The sequence below is a fragment of the Haemaphysalis longicornis genome, unplaced genomic scaffold (assembly GCF_048455015.1).
Source record: "Haemaphysalis longicornis isolate Haplotype H1 unplaced genomic scaffold, Haemaphysalis longicornis Haplotype H1 scaffold_1, whole genome shotgun sequence".
Classification (NCBI taxonomy): Eukaryota; Metazoa; Arthropoda; class Arachnida; order Ixodida; family Ixodidae; genus Haemaphysalis; species Haemaphysalis longicornis.
Genome location: NW_027526203.1, coordinates 277,362,835 through 277,379,013, shown reverse-complemented (window position 1 = coordinate 277,379,013; position 16,179 = coordinate 277,362,835). Strand labels below are relative to the sequence as shown.

The following is a 16,179-nucleotide window of genomic DNA, read 5'->3' as shown; positions in this document are numbered from 1 at the left end:
GGCACGCACACACGAGCGCTCGCTCGGCATTTCCTTCGTTCATTTTAACTGCCTGGAGGTCGCCGCAATCTTGGCCAATCTCCCTAAGTGGGTATTCTTGGCTTGACAAACGTTCGCAGGGGACGCTGGGCGGTCGTGGCGAGGCACGCACACACGAGCGCTCTCTCGGCATTTCCTTCGTTCATTTTAACTGCCTGGAAGTCGCCGCAATCTTAGCCAATCTCCCTAAGTGGGTATTCTTGGCTTGACAAACGTTCGCATGGGACGCTGGGCGGACGTGGCGAGGCACGCACACACGAGCGCTCTCTCGGCATTTCCTTCGTTCATTTTAACTGCCTGGAAGTCGCCGCAATCTTAGCCAATCTCCCTAAGTGGGTATTCTTGGCTTGACAAACGTTCGCAGGGGACGCTGGGTGGACGTGGCGAGGCACGCACACACGAGCGCTCACTCGGCATTTCCTTCGTTCATTTTAACTGCCTGGAGGTCGCCGCAATCTTGGCCAATCTCCCTAAGTGGGTATTCTTGGCTTGACAAACGTTCGCAGGGGACGCTGGGCGGTCGTGGCGAGGCACGCACACACGAGCGCTCGCTCGGCATTTCCTTCGTTCATTTTAACTGCCTGGAGGTCGCCGCAATCTTGGCCAATTTCCCTAAGTGGGTATTCTTGGCTTGACAAACGTTCGCAGGGGACGCTGGGCGGTCGTGGCGAGGCACGCACACACGAGCGCTCGCTCGGCATTTCCTTCGTTCATTTTAACTGCCTGGAGGTCGCCGCAATCTTGGCCAATTTCCCTAAGTGGGTATTCTTGGCTTGACAAACGTTCGCATGGGACGCTGGGCGGACGTGGCGAGGCACGCACACACGAGCGCTCGCTCGGCATTTCCTTCGTTCATTTTAACTGCCTGGAGGTCGCCGCAATCTTGGCCAATCTCCCTAAGTGGGTATTCTTGGCTTGACAAACGTTCGCATGGGACGCTGGGCGGACGTGGCGAGGCACGCACACACGAGCGCTCTCTCGGCATTTCCTTCGTTCATTTTAACTGCCTGGAAGTCGCCGCAATCTTAGCCAATCTCCCTAAGTGGGTATTCTTGGCTTGACAAACGTTCGCAGGGGACGCTGGGTGGACGTGGCGAGGCACGCACACACGAGCGCTCACTCGGCATTTCCTTCGTTCATTTTAACTGCCTGGAGGTCGCCGCAATCTTGGCCAATCTCCCTAAGTGGGTATTCTTGGCTTGACAAACGTTCGCAGGGGACGCTGGGCGGTCGTGGCGAGGCACGCACACACGAGCGCTCGCTCGGCATTTCCTTCGTTCATTTTAACTGCCTGGAGGTCGCCGCAATCTTGGCCAATTTCCCTAAGTGGGTATTCTTGGCTTGACAAACGTTCGCAGGGGACGCTGGGCGGTCGTGGCGAGGCGCGCGCTCACGAGCGCTCGCTCGGCATTTCCTTCGTTCCTTTTAACTGCCTGGAGGTCGCCGCAATCTTGGCCAATCTCCCTAAGTGGGTATTCTTGGCTTGACAAACGTTCGCAGGGGACGCTGGGTGTCGTGGCGAGGCACGTACACACGAGCGCTCGCTCGGCATTTCCTTCGTTCATTTTAACTGCCTGGAGGTCGCCGCAATCTTGGCCAATCTCCCTAAGTGGGTATTCTTGGCTTGACAAACGTTCGCAGGGGACGCTGGGCGGTCGTGGCGAGGCGCGCGCTCACGAGCGCGCTCTCGGCAATTTCTTGGTATTTTTAACTGCTGACACGAAAAATTGCGATTTACGAAACAGCTTCGCTGCTGATAATAACGTAGATTAGCGGCAAACGCTGAGTATCCTGGTTGTCCGGGGTCGTTGGCACTTGCCTGTCTAAGGGAATCGTAGTCCCCAACACAGTGTTAGCGCTTTATTTATGAATTTCCCCCACAAAATATTTCTAGCAGTTCCCGAAAATCTGTAACTGGAACTTACCGCGCCAGATATCTCATACAGTAAAATCCCAGTAATTCGGATTTCACGGGAGCAGAGAAAACGTATGAATTAACCGAGTGCTTGAACAATCGCGAGTATGGTTATAACAACTGAAAAAGGCTTTCAACGTCACCAAACTTGCTCCAGCGCATGACACAAAAGAATGACACAAAAGTGTTCGACACAAAAGAAAGGAAAGAAAAAAATTCCCCCGCATTTCCCCGAGGGGGAGAATGTGAAAGTGCGAATGCACGGTTGTCGGCCCGCTTGCGGCGCTTGCGCTCGGCCCCCGCAGCCCACCGCCTCGCCGCCTTCTCTTCCATCTCTTCCATCGGGTTTGTAGTATCACGTATACACCACGCAGTTATCAAGCCGCTATAACGCCACTGAGTCGCCAACGCACGCCGCTGACGACGTAGTTTGAATGCGTTAAAGATATAAGGCGCGTTACTAACACTGATATCAGCGTCGCGTCCGTGGCTTAGTCGGTAGAGCGTCGCGCTGCGGCCGCAAAGTCCTCGGATCGAAACATGGCGCCGGATGCTGTTTTTTTTATATAGAGAGGAGGACTGCGTTAAAGATATAAGGCGCGTTACTAACACTGATATCAGCGTCGCGTCCGTGGCTTAGTCGGTAGAGCGTCGCGCTGCGGCCGCAAAGTCCTCGGATCGAAACCTGGCGTCGGATGCTGTTTTTTTTTATATATAGAGAGGAGGACTGCGGACGCCGCCGCCGCCGACGCCGCCGCCGCCGCCGGCGGTGGAAGGTTTGGGGTCGCTTATAAAGTGCATTCGCACTTAAAAGGCAAATCCGTGGTCGCCGTGATTGTCGGCTAGACTGGTGGTTAAAGCGATGGGCATTCTGCCTTTCACTTGGTTATGAACCAGTGCCACGCGTTTGTCTGTGTGCGTGCGCGCGTGCGTGCGTGCGCGCTCTTTGATTTCTGCTGCGAACCCGAATTAGCTGAGGCGCGGCCGCGGCGCTATGCGCTGAAATTAACCGAATTGCGGCCAAATCTGCCCGAATAAATGAAAGTTTTCCGCCATTGACCAATGCAGAGTTATGACAGGACCAGACGCCACGTCCGAAAATTAAACGAAATTCCGAATGAGCGGGGGTCGAATTAACGGGTTTTAATATATGCGCTTTTTAGGCATTGTTATGTACGCGTTATTTTCTCTCTATGTTACGAGTGTATACACGCAATAGCACATATAAAGCCTAATTTTTAGATTTCCTCCTTCATTTTTGCAGCTTTTATCTTGTTATAAAATCTTGGGTGAAGATTTTTTTTCTGAGGACCCGTTTTTATTTCTCTAATAAAAATAATTTGTAGCCGTTTTTTTTGCTTTCAATTGCAAAATTGCAGCTGGTGTTGATTGATCGACGCTTATATATATTTCTTTTTAATTGGTGTCATCTTGATGGTGATATATATTGGTATAAACGGAAGAATTCAACATTCTTCATACTCGTTTAAGAACACGTGCTCATCGGGCTAAAACATCTAGTACGGTATATATGCTGTCGGATTCGGATCCTACAGGGAGCTACTGATACCGGCTGACTGGCTACCGTCAGCAGCAGCGCCGAGGAGAAACGTTCAGTGCGTCAGGTTGACAGCCAGCAAACGTGCAGTGACGTCGGTTGTGCGATGAAGCTCATTACCGACGAAACGCTGAGACGACGCTGTTGTAGGCATAACGAGGTCCGTGAGCTGATGATGCCGTCGGAGGGGCATTTCGCCTGCACACGACGTGCCAGAGATCGCGGCGACGTGCCTTCGGTGCGGGTTGGGTAATCGTGCCTCGGCGCGGGCGCGCGGTCAAGTAGGACAAAAGGGAATGCACAGGACGGATAGCGTCCTGCTCAAAAGCGGACATCTCGTCGACTTGGGAATGACGCAAACGCGAAACCTAACGAAAATCGGCAGTGTATTTGGTCAGGAAAGTAGGCCTAAAGCACTGCTTAAATCTTATCATTGATTGATTGTAGGGTTTAACGCGCCGACGCAACGCAGGCGATGAGGCGCGCCGTAGTGGAGGGCTCCGGATTAATTTTGACCACCTGGGGATCTTTAGCGTGCGCCGAAATCTCGTACACACGGGCGTTTTTGCTTTTTTAAATCTTATCATTGCTACACGGCCAATTTTTCTGCAGCCATAAAAGGTGTCTCGGGCTGCATTATTTCGTACTCAGTTGGTATGAACTTGCTACGTTCTTCTCCAACTGTGCCAGAAATTTATTAGTGCCACCATGGCAGCAATCTTGAAATAATCATAGGCGCCAGTACTGTTTAGAACTAGGTTGTTTAAAGTGCGTTGTACTCGGTTCTAATCAAAAGTAAATGTTACTCGTTACTCTTTCTAAATTCTTACGAAGTTTCTCGTTCCTCTTCACCATAACTTAGTTGTTACATTGTAATTTAAAAATATATAAATACGTAATGTGCTAGGAACAATCCTGCGAAACAAAAGGTTGCGGTGGCAACGATTAAAAACTTTCGGTTTTTTACTCGCCGAAGCTACATCTGAGCCATGGGGCGCTGCGTAACGGAATGCTACGCATCAATTTAGACTTTGTGAGGATCTAACGTGCGCCGAAATCTCAACAGATGGGTGTTTTATTGCGTGAGGGGCTTTTTGTAAACATTTTCGCCGTTGGTCTGCAGGTATAGAGATAGACAGAAAAACAGAGCGACAGAGCGCGTGCTTAGAAGGGGGACGTCTGCCGAGGCGGCAGCAAAATTGGCGCCGGTGGCAGTGCGTTAGCGCCGCCGCCTACCAAGTTGCCCTTGAAACTTCAAGTCGAAGCGCGGCATGCCCCCGCTCTCCGCCCTACGCGCCCGCCGCACGGCGTGTGGACGCGTCCCGTCTCCATGAAAGTTTTCATGAAATATTGAGGGGCATGAAAAAAAAAAAACAGGTTTCTTTCACGCTTTTTTTTCCAAAAAAAAATTGAAAAACGACGATTCCTCAGATATATAAAAAGCTCAACAGACTTCTTAAGGCAGAAGCCCTAGATGGGCCATAAAACGAGTGAAGTCACCATAGTTGCTGGTGGCTACACGAAGGAAACCAAATTACGGTCGCTGTAAAAAGAACATAAGTAAATAAAATACACAGGATTACCTATTTGGGTTCGAATGGGATTTCAACCCCGGTCACCAGAGCCGCAGCCAAGTATGGTAACTACTGTGCTAACCCGTTAACGGGCCAGGGTAGAGCAAGAATTATCCGCATGCGGGTCGCATGACAGGTGAACGTGACGGTCCCACAAAAACGATGCAGCAGTGAATAAGTATGCGGTAATCGCTTTCGCCTTCAAAGAGACTTAAGCTCCCGATTAACTTTTCTGTAACACCGAAAAGAATATAATTGTTGGAGTTTGCATTACAAAAGCCCAGCAAAGCTTCCGCTCACAAAATCTGCGCACGATTTCATGACAAGGCTTTGATTTCAGAAAGCGTCTCCCTCACAGTGCAGATTGGTGGCATCACAGCAAATTTCCCCGTAGAAGGTATGTTTTTTTGTTTTTTTTTCAATGTTATCCTGGTCGAAAAAACGAAAAAAGCCTGTTCTTTTTCAAAGCTTTTTTTTTAACCGCTAACTGCTTTAACAAGCTAACTGCTTCGTTTTACTGAACCAAAGTAGTTCCCGACAAACGGGTTTCAGTTTCACTTTCGGCGTTACAGATAGGCGTTTGTTATACAGTTCGTTTCTTCGAATCAGTTCAGTGGTTCAGTGCGCTGAACCACGATCACCGAGCATGCAGGCATATTGGCGTCTCCTTCCCTACGCTTCATTTGTTTCTCAACAGAAGCCAACGCATTGACTGGAGAACTCGAACCGTCTTAATAAATTATAGCGTAGACGATACCGTCCAACTGTGTATCGTACAGAAACTACGCGAATTTTGGCAGCGCTGCAGTTTTGAGGGCATGCATTAATATATAAACTCTTCTGGAACTGAAAACTGGGCAGCACCACGGACATGTGTAGCGTGCCTTATATAGCGTGGGCGCGCTTTACCGAAAGAGCAGCACGCACACGCTACCTCGCGAAGTCAAATCCCATTTGGATCGCGTTGAGTGCGTTGAAGGGTGAAACTGTGGTACCGCTGCACTCTTGTCTTTCCGTAACTTTAGGTGGTTTTCCAGTCACCATAGGAAGCCGTTTCGCGCTCTGGGGACTTCAGGGTACCACTTACAACCTGCGCCTTGGGACGTGCGACAGTACGAACACTAACACCGGCAAGCTGGCTAACCGAATAGAATTCGAAAAAGGCGGAGTGTCCCGCCTTTGGAGGCGAAGCGGTTGGAGGCGAAGCGGTTGCGTCAGTCGAGCCGCCCCGACGAGGAAAGGGCAGGTGACGCCGTCGCCGTCTCCGCGAAGCCGTCTCCAAACATGTAGGGGCATGACGGCCCCCGGTCGTTCACCCGATGCATGATTCGGCCGAGCCGCCACCACGGGAAAAGGAGAGGCGACTCTGCGGCGATGCAAGTTTGGGCCTGTCGGCAGCGGCGGTTTGGTCTGGTTTGGACCAGGCGTGAATCGGCCCCGCTGTCGGCGCGTCGCCCCGTGCAACAAATTTGGGGCCGGGCGCTCTGGCACAACACCCGGTGTGCTCTTTTAGTACGCGGTTTTACCCACGGAGATGAAACGTTCTAACGCGAGGCGTTGGAAAACGAGTGTCCTGGTGTTTTAGTACAGTGCCTCGTGAGCGGCGCCCGGCGTCGGCCAGGCTTGCGTGTGGGCTTGCGTCACGGGAGGAGCTCGCAAAAAAATACCAAGCGCACGTGAGCGTGCTTCTCGTGAGGAACGCCCGGCGCGGGCCAGCTCGACCTGCGAGAACACTCTGCCCAGCGCTCGAGGCGTGATCTCTCGCGTGCTGTTCTCCTCACCACTTCACGTGCGTTCGGTCCTGAAGTGGGGAGCACATACGCCGAGTTCGCGCTGCAGACGCGGAGTTAGCGAAGTCGGATGCCGTGGGTTCTAGGGCATGCTAACGCGGTCCACAACAAAACGGTCCGGCCGTGCTAGTCATAAAGAACTTTGAGCGGCAAGTTCGGAAACCCAAGTGAGGTGCAACAGCCGGGTCTTCGACGAAGGGAGAGGGGCCGCCAGCTCTGCTCTTTCTCCAGCCTTGCACCACTAGTGTAAGCTGCTCCAATTTTTTTACACCACGGTACGCTACACGTCACTTGGCACATCCGTGTACTTGTGTCACATTCTTAGCAGAAAGCACTCAGCACGTAAAAACTTGGCCACCAATCTTACTCAGAATGTTGAGCCCATTTCAACGATCCATGCCGCCATTACCTAAGGACCGGTTGCTGACAGCGCCATTCCAAAGCTTAAATCCTGCTCGAACATAAAATTCCTACATTCCGTCTGCTAAAAGAACTCCGAAAGGTTCTGAGCAGCAAACATTCTGATATTCCAGACGGAATTAGATTATTGAGTGTTCCCGAATACAAGCGCGCTCCAACGAGTTCAGTGGACGTTGAGCGTTCTTTTATTTTTTTTCAAACACACATGCTCACTAAAAGGAGGTGCAACTTCAAGCCGTAAAATATTGAGACGGAGCTGGTTCGTCACAGTTTTAAGCCTTTCTTTTGGTGTCTACTCCCCGTAATTTCACGTAGATGTGGGGAATGACGACACGTGTGTGGCTTATTTTCATGAAAATAAGATTACGTTCCCGCAGCTCAAGATTTATCAGCTGTTTTTATTTCAAGTCAAAAATCTGTCTCAAATGCGCTGCTAAAGTGAATATGAATCGAGCCTATATATTCCTAAACGAGAGTACTGACGCCTATAAATGCCTAAATGGCATTTTGAAGTGCCTATTTCCCGTGCCTTATAGGTGCCTAAAACCTTGATTTTTTGTGCCTAACGTTCCGGTCTCTATTCATGACACATGTAATGTCAGAGGAAAGCTCGTCCCAGTGGCGGATGACAAGTAAAAACTTGGTTGCGAGACAGATTCGTCGAGGCGAATATAGGCTGCACTTAAAATAGATGATCAAAGCGTGGGAAATTGCGCGGGTAGTTTAATATTTCATGGGTAAAACTGTGATGCACCATAAAACAACTTTTGCAGTAGGTACACAGGTATTCTAAACATGCCTATACGCTTCTATAGAAGTTTGAATGCTATGACGGATGAATGTATTTGGAACTGCGGCGACTTATTTTTCCCGAAGTTCAATCTGAGTACATGTACATTCCAGCTAAAAGTGCGTTCCCCGCATTTTATGTGAAACGCGACATGTTTTTACGTGGGTCGGGTACTTCTGAAGACCGATATAACGAACAAGTTCGCTTGATGTCTTGCTTACTACAGAGAAGTGGCATACGGCTCCCTCCGGATTTCTTCGTGTCGTGGTCCGTCAGGCGGATACACTTGGAGGCGAAGCCAACATTGTAGCGAATGTTCTGCAGCTCTTAATTTAATGCAGACATCTTCGAAATATCACAGAGCTTCTGGCCGCTACGACGGCTCCGTCATCATGCCGAGTTTAGTTTACTGTTCGTAATTAGTCATTTCACCGCAAAGCCGTAAACCATTCGAAATTAACCATCTGTTGTCCATACATGGCCATGAGCTCTTGCGTGAGGAGTATGGTCACACAAAACGGCCGTAGCTCGTGTTTAATAGGAAACAGCCCTAAATAAATTTTATGACGTTAAACAGCTCAATCTACTGTATAACCATGGGAAGATTCCGTCTCAAGAGGTGTCAGGAGTAACTCTCATGTCGTAGTTTTAAAAGAAGTAACACGAACCCGCCGTGCCCTATTCATTCTAGCCGCGTCAAAATACCGCCGTGGAATGGAAATCCCATATTCGTCTACTAGGACAATATGTAGCCCTTCCAGTTTTTGTTGCGCCAATTTGTTCAGAAGAATGTTAAATTGCGAATTGGCAAAAGCCGTGTTTTATTTTTACTCGGCGGGACAGCGGCACGGTCGATACTCTCTTGAATAAAGCATTGACAAATTGAAATTCACAGCTCATTTTTAATTCCTTCTGGTATACCATTTTAAACGACATTTTAGCGCTTCTCTGTCCAGTCAGGTGAGGAGGAGTGAGTGCGAATCGTTTTGTTTTATATAGATTTTGCAGCCCATTTCGTACAATCTAAGATAATCCTGTGGTTCAGCATCACAACAGTGCACTCTACTGACTAATTCATGCAGCAAACTATTAAATTTTGGCGAATGATGGTGTCGAGCATATAATTTTGGCCGAAACGTTTAGTCTGCGCTGCGGCATCACCCGGTGCGAGCATGACGTAATGCAATGCGCACTGCCATGGCGCTGATCGCACGTTTTAATGAAATGCTAATATTCGAGTTCCGTTTGTTGTGCGCATAGATTGGTCACTCCAGTGTATTGCACTGAAGCTGAACAGTGCACTTTACAGTGAACTTGAGTTAGGAAGGCAGCCATTAGTTTAGTGCACGCGGTATTAACGAGGTAACAAGAAACATTCCATTTAGAGCTTTTAGTATGTTCTTTGCCTGAAGAAATAAAACCAATCTACCCAAGCACTTTAATTATTCATATACTTACCACACTATACTCGAATGAATGCACATAACTTAATCCGGTACTTCGCTGGGTGCACGGACTGCATGTTTGTCTTAGTAGGAAGGCAAGAGAAAAAACGACCGCTCCTACTGCAGAGTCCAGAGAGACCAGAAGGCCTGATAAACGCATCCCAAACGTTGCAAAACTTTTGTGCAAGTTCAGCCAATTAGATATAGTGGCCATCGCGATCATCCAACAGTAGGTAAGGAAAGGTTTGAAGTGGAGCTTGGAGCTGTGTGGTGTAAACTACGCTCTACTTTTTTTATCCGGAATATGCAATGTACTTCTACTTGCCTGTTGCAGCAGTCTCATTAGCCACGGACTTCCACTTCGCCTTTTAGACTTGTTATGGTCAAGAGCAAGGCTGGCTATTTCGTTTCGTCCTCGAACTTCTGATTGCACTTGCCTGGATACCTAAGATGTTCGTGTGCGGTCTTTTGCCGAATGAATTATTCAAAAGTGAGGGTTGCATCTAGCTTGTTTATCTGTGATGGTGTTGCGGAAGGCGCGAGTTTCTTATCTGAAACAGTGTTGCAGACTTAATTAGCCGGACACCGTTACCGTTAATTCGTGGGAGTCTACATAGAACAAAGCTCCAGACGTGATTATGCGGCAAGCCATTTTATTTATACCCTCTTGCGTTTAGGTCGAACATTGTTGTATATATTTACATTTTATATGGAGGGCTGGATCCTCTTTGATACGAAATTTTTTTGCAAAAGAAAAAGTTAATCTTACTAAGTGTAACCTATGTGTAACTGTATTGAGAGTGATCCATGCCTCTCGAAATGTTTTTGAAAAAAGGGAAGGAAAACGTATGTAGGTATTCTGTCTGCTATGAAGGGGCAATCAAGCTAGATGTTGTTCCTGATGCTAATTGCCTACCTTTCTCCTTGTGACAAGTTCATTGCCTTCCTCTGACCTTGTAAGTAAACTGTGTTAACTTGTAAAATTACGAGCAAACAGTGTTAAGAAACTTTTTTTCTATGGTGGCGCAATGGCGTGATACATATACCACAAAAAAACTCCTTTAATTTTCATTCATTAAATTTCTATGGAGCAGCGGAAGACATTTATTTTCACAACGAAATTTTAAAAACCGCCATTTTGGTGTACTGCTCCCATCAGGTCCTGCATGTTACCAATCCTTATACCTGTTGAATAGAGACTCAATTGCAGAAGGATCGTCGTCGTTAATTCTTCTTGTGTCCCGTCCTTTTTTGCGCTGCATGTTCGATAGGGACTCAATTCCCAAAGAGTTGTAACGCTCTGGATGATAAGCGCAAAACGTTATGTGGATGCTGGCTGCAGCTATGAAGAATAAAGTGGCGAGGTGGCCTGAACCCACTCCTCCTTTACACGATGCGAACCTTCCTCATAAAAGCTTTGTGTACATAACTGGTATTATGTCTACAATACGGCCCAGCGCTATTCAATCAAACATTCACTGAATCAACGTACACGAAAACCGTATTGACGGCGTAAAAACTTAGTTTCTGTTAACAATTTATCGACTTGAGCTCAACAAAATACATGTAGCAAGAATTGAAAAGGACTAAATTGTGCGTACGTATCAACGGAACGTAGTGATCTTCCATGAAACATTTCAGCATGGCTAACAGGTGGTTCAAAGGTTACCAGCACTCACAACCGAGCCGTATTGAAAGGAATGGGGGCTTTGTATCTGATATAACCGTTTGAAATTTTTGTCTGTTAGATCTGGTAAGTGGAGACATATTAAAAATGAAATTTTGATACTGAGTCTAGATTTTTCTTTTTAAAGTACACAAAGTTCAGGACATTATATTCAGCTTGCTTCCTTCGAGTGAGTGAACGAATAAATGGATGACTTTATTACAGAGAAGAGGCTATAGAGCCTAGGGGACAATAGGAAAGGGATTCGGAAAGGCGCCACGAATAAGTTGCAGTCGAAAAAAATGAACATGCTCGCGGTAATGACCACCCAAATGATTTGTGTGCAGACAGCCCGGTCATGAATTCTGACAGGTCTGTTTACACGAAAAACAACTGCTGCCTTCTTGGGGGCATGGGAAACACATGCGGATTATCTCACTGCCTTTGCTTCCAGGGTTATCGTAGAAACCGTTTTTTTTTATACTCTTGTGAAAATATTTTAGTTTACTTTTGCTATTGCGCGATTATCGGGTAAGTAATTTCCGCCGATAACTTCGCTAAAATGTAGCTCGCTGAAAGCTGACATTCTGTTCCGCCTAGTTGAACTTATCTCACTCAAGGTCAACCGGCAAAAGCTCTAGACCGTGCACTTCAGATGGCAAGAACGTGAGCGAAGGAACCAAATGGAAGAGAGCGCTCACTCTTTGCGAAGCCCTCGAAGCGGCACATGAACGAGCCGAGCACGTAGAAGGTGGAGAGGCTGTTGACGAAGTGCACCCACATGCAGAAGATGCAGATGAGCGTGTCGGCCACGGCCAGGTTGAGCAGGTAGTAGTTAATGGTGGTGCGCATCACGCGGTTGGTCACCACAGTCACGATGACGGCGAAGTTGCCCACCAGCGCGGCCACGATGGTCACCAGGTACACGCTCATTTTGAGGTACTCTTTCCACGTGAAGGTAGAGTCTAGCTCGTCCATGTCCAGGAACGAGGTGTTGCTAAAGTTGAACACGTCCATTGGCTCCTCCCACAGAGCTGCGGAGCAGTTGGCCTCCATCACCGCAGTCAACACCGAACTCGCCGCTGGTCCTCAAGGAGTCACCCTGTTGCCTTCACTGTTCTTTCTCAGCCGGTGCGGCGCGTGAATTGGCTTTCATCGAGAAGCTCAGAATGCCTGTTGCTGACCCGTGACTTGCTTCGCTCCTCTGTGGCGTGCTCTGAAGTCCTACGTGACTTTACGAGAGCGAAGAGAGTTAGCTTCTTCCTCTCATGTGGCTCTCGGACCGGAGCGGGATGCGCACCTTCTGGACACAAGCGTCGGCTGCTACCGAGGGCTGCCGAAGCGAGTGCTTTAAATGGGTGAGCGATGCGCCATCGTCATTAACGGCCCTACGTACGCATAGACAGCAGCTGCCCTGGCACACGGCAAGAGCATGCACTCGCGCGCTCCAACTTTACAAAACACGCCTCAAAGTTGAGCAACTAATTACTCCGGGGCCGAACGCGTAGCCCGAACGCATAACTTCAGGCGGAAGCTGGCAGCGAGCGAACCGGCGAGCGAAAGAAAAGTTCCTCTTTGGGGGAGGGCTGATCTCGAAACAAACTTTCGCGGACACCTCGCTCGGGAGAACACTGGGCGCAATGTGGACCGACTCGGGCCGGCGCTCGGATGCGATTAGCTGAAACATCCGCGCGCGCCGAACACGCGAACCGGAGCCCGCAAACAGCGCCATCTGTCGGGCTCGGGACGAACGGAGCGCCTGCGCGCCCACCCTGCCAGTCCCGCCTTTTACTCCGCTTTCGCCTTTCCGGCTTCCCCACCCAATTGCTTTACTTTTTGGCACGCACGAATTGCCTCTCCAATTTTCCTCTACGGGAGGAAAAAAATAACAATAAGGATAAGTAAGTCAACCCACCAACACGTATGGTTCCACGAGAGATCAAGCGGAAGTTAGTTGTACTGCATTCTTTCCCTCTGTTTTTTTTTTTTTTTTTCCCCTGATGGATAACGTGATGTTTAGCTGCAGTGATTTTCAGCTCTCTACATAGCGAATCATACCGTGAGCAGCATCACTTCTGAATGGAGGAAAAAAGTGCAAGCCATCAGTTAACGGCTGCTCACCCCTTGGTTGCGAGCGCAAAGTTTTTGTGCTTCATTTTTCCTCCCTCTTTTTTGCGCCACCGATTCGCCGGCTGTTCACCTCGTAGCACGGTCTCTCAATTGCAGTTGTTTCTCTGTGTCACTCACACCCCCTTCCTCTATCAAAAAAATCATCCACGCATAATTTAGCCAACACAGTTTAAGATAGAAATTACGGTGTTTATTAATGTCGCTGGAAGTTAAATTTTAGAATCAACTTACTCACTTTACGGATAATAAAAACAGCGAAGTTTGGGGACCCAGTTATTTTTCTTTTAAAACCTGGATAGAAGAGCAACACTGGCAGCACACTTGGTCGTGAAAAGGCTCTTTCGTAATTCTACCATTAAGAAAATTAATGTTTACGGTCAGCATTATCGTTAAAGCAGCCACAAGAAAAGTATTGCTCTATTTTTAAGAAACAGTAACATTGTGTTTACCGCTACTTGGGGATAAACAGCAACGGATTTGAGCTAAGCTCCTCTTTTGTAACGATAAGCTGCCTTCAATGCCAAAATATTCACTTTTACGTTCATTGAATTGGATTCAAAGCATCTTATTTACTCAAACCAACTTGCTAAATTGAGCTTTGGCAGTATTGGTTCTCGAATGGATTTATCCAGCTCCCTTCCATTTTTTTTTCCAAAGGTATGGCGGACCCCATTTCTCGTACGTCTTTTCAACTCACGCGCCGTATTGAAGTGTCGAATATAGATATGTATATCTGCTGAGCGACTGGCGTACCTCCTTGTGCCTTCACTGCGAGCTGATCGAAGTGTTCTCTGCAACCTGGAGATAGGGCTATGCCTTGTAGCTGCAGCCGGAGTTTGTGGCTTTCGCAATTGCGTTTCCGCGGAAGTAGGCGGTGACGCCTGCATCGACTGTACAGATGGTGTGTCAACAACATGTGTGATGCAACAAAATCGCGTATGCAAAAATAGATTCAGCACTGTCGCTAGCCTGTGCTTCCCTGCTGCGAATGCAGTGGTGAAACCTGGCAGAATGTTACCATCGATGTATCAATATTAGCCAGGCCTCAAACACTCCCGCGTGTTTTGGGTCGAGGTGTGCTGTCTTAAGGTTTGATTTCAGGCACCTATATAAGTGTTAAAAGCCTTTGCAGGTCCGCGGGTCGCTTTGAGGATATGTTGCGAGGCTAATGGAGCATCGGAGAAAATGATTCGTTTGAATGTGGCTTAAAAACCAATAAACATACGGCACAAACATCAAGTTGTGGAGCACATAGGTGCTGCAGATCACAGTTAAAATAACCTCCTCCTGTGAAATCTTGTTAAATCAACAACTATTAAAATAATTATTCGTGCATCAAGAGAACTCTGATTTATTTTCTCCTCCTGGCGTATGGAATGTCTCTCCGCGTTCGGGGCTGTCTCGGGGCGACGCCCCCCGATGCTGCACACGTCGTCGAAAACATTTCATGTTACTTTACGTTTCCTATATAGGGTCGCCGTCCGCTGTGCGCCTAACGAAACTCTACTCGATTCTGTGGGGATACGATCAGGCTTTCGCAATTGCGGCAGCACTTTTTAAACTAGAAAAAAAAAAGAAAAAAAAAAGCAACCTGTACCATACGAAACCGCTGGGTCAAGTTTCAACGGCCCTGAGGTAGACTTTCGTGCTGCTTAATATAGATGCGGCATTCAATGCATCCATCAGCAGACCAATCGATTCAATTAAGTGGCCGTTGACGACATTTTCATATTTTTGCGACAAGCTTCATGCTAGCTACTTGCGTGTGGCTTGTGGAACCTTTAACAACCAGTGTGTCAGTAATATGTTGTTTCTGCCGTTGGAGCGTACGGCTAAACCTAATTAGTTATTATACTAACGTATTGATGTCTGCCCTGTCCGGATCGGTGATTTCATGGCAGAGTTGCTAAACAATCATTCGAGAATGTAAGCAACCTGCTACAGGAAAAAATCATTTGAGGGCAATATCAGTCGTAGTCTGTATTTATTTCTTGTTAATATGTCAGTGTAATTTGGTCTTTTCTACCTCTGAAAACGTACAATAACAACGCGAAAAAATCTGATACATGAACAATTCATTTAATTGAATTAGAAACTGTCGGTTGCGGGGCTAGATACAAGCACAGCGAAACCCAAAGCAAAACACAAAGCACCAAAGAAACCAAAAAAGAAGGAAATGACCGCCTTAAAAAGGCGTTCCCGGAAGCACCAAAGGTCATTTATCTAAGAAATGGGAGCTTAAAAGATATCTTAGTGCTTGCCAAAATTAGTCCTTCTCGGCAACCAGTCATAAGCCCCTGTTTCCGTCCTAGATACAGGACTTGCAAGAATCTGCAGGTGGATTGCATTATTAAGCACAGCTAGCAAAAACGTTTGAGAGATTTATTAAAGTTTCACGTGTACTTTCTCACACATTTAGTATATGCTGGAATGCTCAATGTGACACAAGCAGTATATTCGAGAAACTAGTCAGCCTATATAAGCTTGGGCAGATGCCCTTAATAAAACCTCAATAGCAGTCCCGCAACATCTTAACCAACCAGACTACATTTTTGATGATCTCAAGCTGTATATACTGCAGTCAAACTTTGTCTCTCAGAGATAGAAAATGCGAGTAATCTTAGTTAATTAATAAATGCAACTTCCTATAAACAGCTAGAACGAATTTCTTTAAGGATACTTAAAAGCTTTGCAGTATTCCCGCCGGCCAGAAGAAATGCCGCGTTTGCATGCAGCTATCTCTCTTCTCGCAGAGGCTCGATGACGAGGACGTACAGGGCGGGGGACAAGAAGCAACCGGGCTGAACCCCTTGCTCAACCAAAATATTAACCGAAACGGCTGATGAACCAAA

General features: G+C 47.6%; 1 protein-coding gene across 1 annotated transcript in view; it reads right to left on the bottom strand.

Annotated features, from left to right (window-relative positions):
- The window catches only part of LOC144158983 (substance-K receptor-like), a 481,277-nt gene extending 468,345 nt beyond the window's left edge, over nt 1–12,932 (bottom strand). Inside the window, exon 1 of the mRNA XM_077690206.1 lies at nt 11,899–12,932. Coding sequence (XP_077546332.1) covers nt 11,899–12,253 — 355 coding nt within the window. The 5' untranslated portion in view covers nt 12,254–12,932. The remainder of the gene's footprint in view (nt 1–11,898) is intronic.
- Between the last annotated feature and the right edge of the window lie 3,247 nt (nt 12,933–16,179).